This window comes from Bidens hawaiensis, unplaced genomic scaffold (genome assembly GCF_021521415.1).
Source record: "Bidens hawaiensis isolate Kalapana, Puna unplaced genomic scaffold, B.hawaiensis_p1.1 tig00049144_1, whole genome shotgun sequence".
Taxonomy (NCBI): Eukaryota; Viridiplantae; Streptophyta; class Magnoliopsida; order Asterales; family Asteraceae; genus Bidens; species Bidens hawaiensis.
Window position 1 is genome coordinate 91,157 of NW_027498797.1, and position 3,123 is coordinate 94,279.

Consider the following 3,123-nt stretch of genomic DNA (forward strand, 5'->3'; position numbering starts at 1 on the left):
AAAAAAAGTTTGATGACACGTGGCTGAATATTAGAGCACATGAGAATGGAAACATGCTGACTGGATTGCACATGTGGACAGCTTTGAAGAATGCAATGTGTCCACATTGTATTGCTTTAATAATATTTAAAGATGTAAGTAATATAAATATAAAGCTTTAACAAGAATATTACCATAATTAAAGTTTCTTACATGTTAGAAAATCCATAAAACTAATTATTAAATGTAAGTATTAGATTATGATATATCGGTTTGTTGTAGTGGATTCTCCTAGTTAAAAGTAACGAATTTTTAACTTTTGATTACATAGCAGTCACTCATTTCTAAACAGATAAACAAGTAGCAAGCAAACCATATGTTGTTGTTGTTCCAACCCCCAAATAGGCGAACCATTTTACTCCAACCGCCTTCCAAATGAAGGCTGCTTTCACTCTCTTCCGTACGTCCGACACCCTATCGCTCTTTGCTGCAGCCTCGCCGTGCGTATCCTCCCGGTACGTAGTATATTCTTCACTATTCAATTCTAGTAGTAGTAGATATCAACAACATGATTAATATTAACTTGAACCATCAGCTTCTCAAACCTTAAATTCTTATCTTCTGTTATGTTAATTGTTAATAATGTTAAGATTGTTTTTGAAAGAGATTAAATTGTTCAAACCACTTTTATTTTTAGGTTTCTATATAATATGTATGCATTATTTTAGTTTAACACCAATCTTAGTTCTTATGAATTCAGGACCCAACTTTCTTTCTCTCAGAGGCTCGTTTTCTGTCGGGCTGAAACCGGTAAGCAACTCAAACTTCATTATTATCAAATCTTGTCTTTTTTTATTATTTAGGCCAATGCTTTACTGTTATGTTATTTTCAAATGTTTTAATCTGTGATAGATGGGGCGGTAAGCTTAGTAAACGTGCCTCCGAGTCTGTTGTTAGCAGAATGAGAAGAAGCTAAGGCTGTGTTGCACATGTTTTTGACAAATCAAGGAATGAACCGTGTAGGTGCAGCCCGAAAGATGAAAAAGTTGGACCTTTTCGTTGACCATCTTATGTCTAGGCTTCACACGGTTTACAAAACCCGATATTTAGTAGGTATGATTGAAATTTGTCAAGACTTTTTGTTTAATATTTGTAGCTCAGAATAACAATTGTGTCGGGTCGGTTTAGGTTATTCATATTTCCATAACTGACAAACCGAACCAACCCACGATTTAGTAAAAGCACGGTTAGTCGGCTCTACCCGGCCCGCTATCTTTATATAATTCTTTTAATGCGATGTAGTATATGCAAATGTTAAATTTTTAAGGAAAGGTTTGAAGATTGCAAAATTTGGGGGAAAATATTTATTAATGAAATTGGAACCGTAAACGGTCGAATTTGGGTCTGATAGATGGGCCAAACTGGTAATGGGCTTCATAATTCGACTCGTTGCCCAAATTATGTCTTTTTAAAGTTCGGGTCTTTTCTGCCATGTTTTCCCATATCAAGCTGGTCTAGACAACAATCTACTAACTATTGAATCAACTCCTCATCGTAATTTAACAACTACTTGCAGGACGAGAGCTCACGACTCCTGAAATCAGAGACGCGCTCATCCCATACCTAGAAGAACTCGTCGAGGAACACGGGGACAGTTTCGTTGAAGTACTAGAATACTTTCCAATCCCACTAGTCAAAGAAAAGTCAAATGAAACCGTGCAAAAACCGCCTTCAACCGTTATCGAAACCTCAACTACAACCACACCCGTCTCCACAGTTTCAGAACCCGCCAAAAAACCAACAACCACAACACGCGCAAATAATAGCACCGACACACCAAACCTCCCCCCTCACGTTGTTTACCTTGAACAACTAGGCATGGAGCGTGACGTCATCAAAGAAGTCATTAGAAAATTCCCGGCTTTCGGTTACTACAGTTTGGAGGGAAAAATTAAGCCTGTAGTCGAGTTCCTTCTCGATCTTGGTATCGCAAAATCCGACATTCCCAATATTATCAGTAAACGACCGCAGTTATGCGGTATTAGTCTAACCGATAACTTAATCCCAACAATGGCGTTTCTAGAAGATTTAGGCGTCGACAAGAAAAAATGGGCAAAAGTTATCCACCGGTTTCCCGCGCTCCTCACTTACAGTAGATCAAAGCTACAAACAACCGTCGATTACCTTTACGAAATGGGGCTTTCGTCGCAAGATGTTGGGAAAGTGCTCACGCGTTACCCGTCCATCATAAGTTACAGCGTGGAGGAGAAGCTACGGCCCACGGCTGATTATTTCTCTACAATTGCAGTTAATCCTGCGGTTATTATGTCTCGGTGTCCACAAGCGTTTGGTTTGAGCATCGAGTCGAGTTTGAAACCTGTTACCGAGTTCTTTCTGCAAAAGGGTTATCATATTTCTGATTTTGCATTAATGGCTTCTAGATATGGGGCTATTTATACTTTTAGGGTGGAGGATAATCTGTTACCGAAATGGGAATATTTTATAAGTATGGAGTACCCGAAGACGGAGTTGGTTAAGTTTCCTCAGTATTTTGGGTATAGTTTGGAGGAGCGGATTAAACCGAGGCACGAGTTTGTTAAGGAGAGTGGGGTGCAGTTGCTTTTAAACCAGGTGTTGTCGCTTTCGGATGAGGATTTTCAAAAGCTTGTTAAGAGGAAAGTGAAGAAAAAGAATGCTTGTGCTTGATTTGCGGTGGGTCCCAGACGCGGTAATGACATGATGATCCAGTATGGTATGTAATTTGGTTTGACAGAATATGTTAAAGCTGATGAATGTTGTAGCTACTGGGCAATTGCATTATACTGTTGTATTAAACATGTCATTGATGGATCTAAATATTTAATTATAGGTGTATTTTCAACCTTTGAGAAATTTAATATTTAGTGGTACTATAATTGAACATACACCATACAATTTGGTTGGAAATGATTGATATTCTTGCATGTAAATTAACTAACATGTCCCACTGAAGAGTTTACTACTTGTGATAATTGGTTTTGCAATTAATTGAAGATGTTTGGTAAGTGTTTAAATAAGCACGCAATTTATGCATGAATTTAAGCCAGTAGACATCAATACTTATTATCTGCAAGCATTCTGATAATCATGAAAAAGTAGAGAGTA

At 37.9% G+C, this 3,123-nt stretch overlaps 1 protein-coding gene across 2 annotated transcripts; it reads left to right on the forward strand.

Moving 5' to 3' along the window:
• The first annotated feature begins 402 nt into the window (after positions 1 to 402).
• Positions 403 to 2,851, forward strand: LOC143597849 (transcription termination factor MTERF5, chloroplastic-like). Of its 2 annotated transcripts, none has more exons than XM_077076229.1 (4): positions 403 to 494; positions 725 to 789; positions 892 to 1,092; positions 1,556 to 2,851. In XM_077076229.1, the coding sequence occupies exons 3-4, from the start codon at positions 969 to 971 to the stop codon at positions 2,683 to 2,685; spliced, it is 1,254 nt and encodes a 417-aa protein (XP_076932344.1). In that variant the 5' UTR covers positions 403 to 494; positions 725 to 789; positions 892 to 968; the 3' UTR covers positions 2,686 to 2,851. The 2 variants fall into 2 exon arrangements, with proteins under 2 accessions (XP_076932344.1, XP_076932346.1); XM_077076231.1 differs by having other exon boundaries at positions 740 to 789.
• Positions 2,852 to 3,123: the final 272 nt, after the last annotated feature.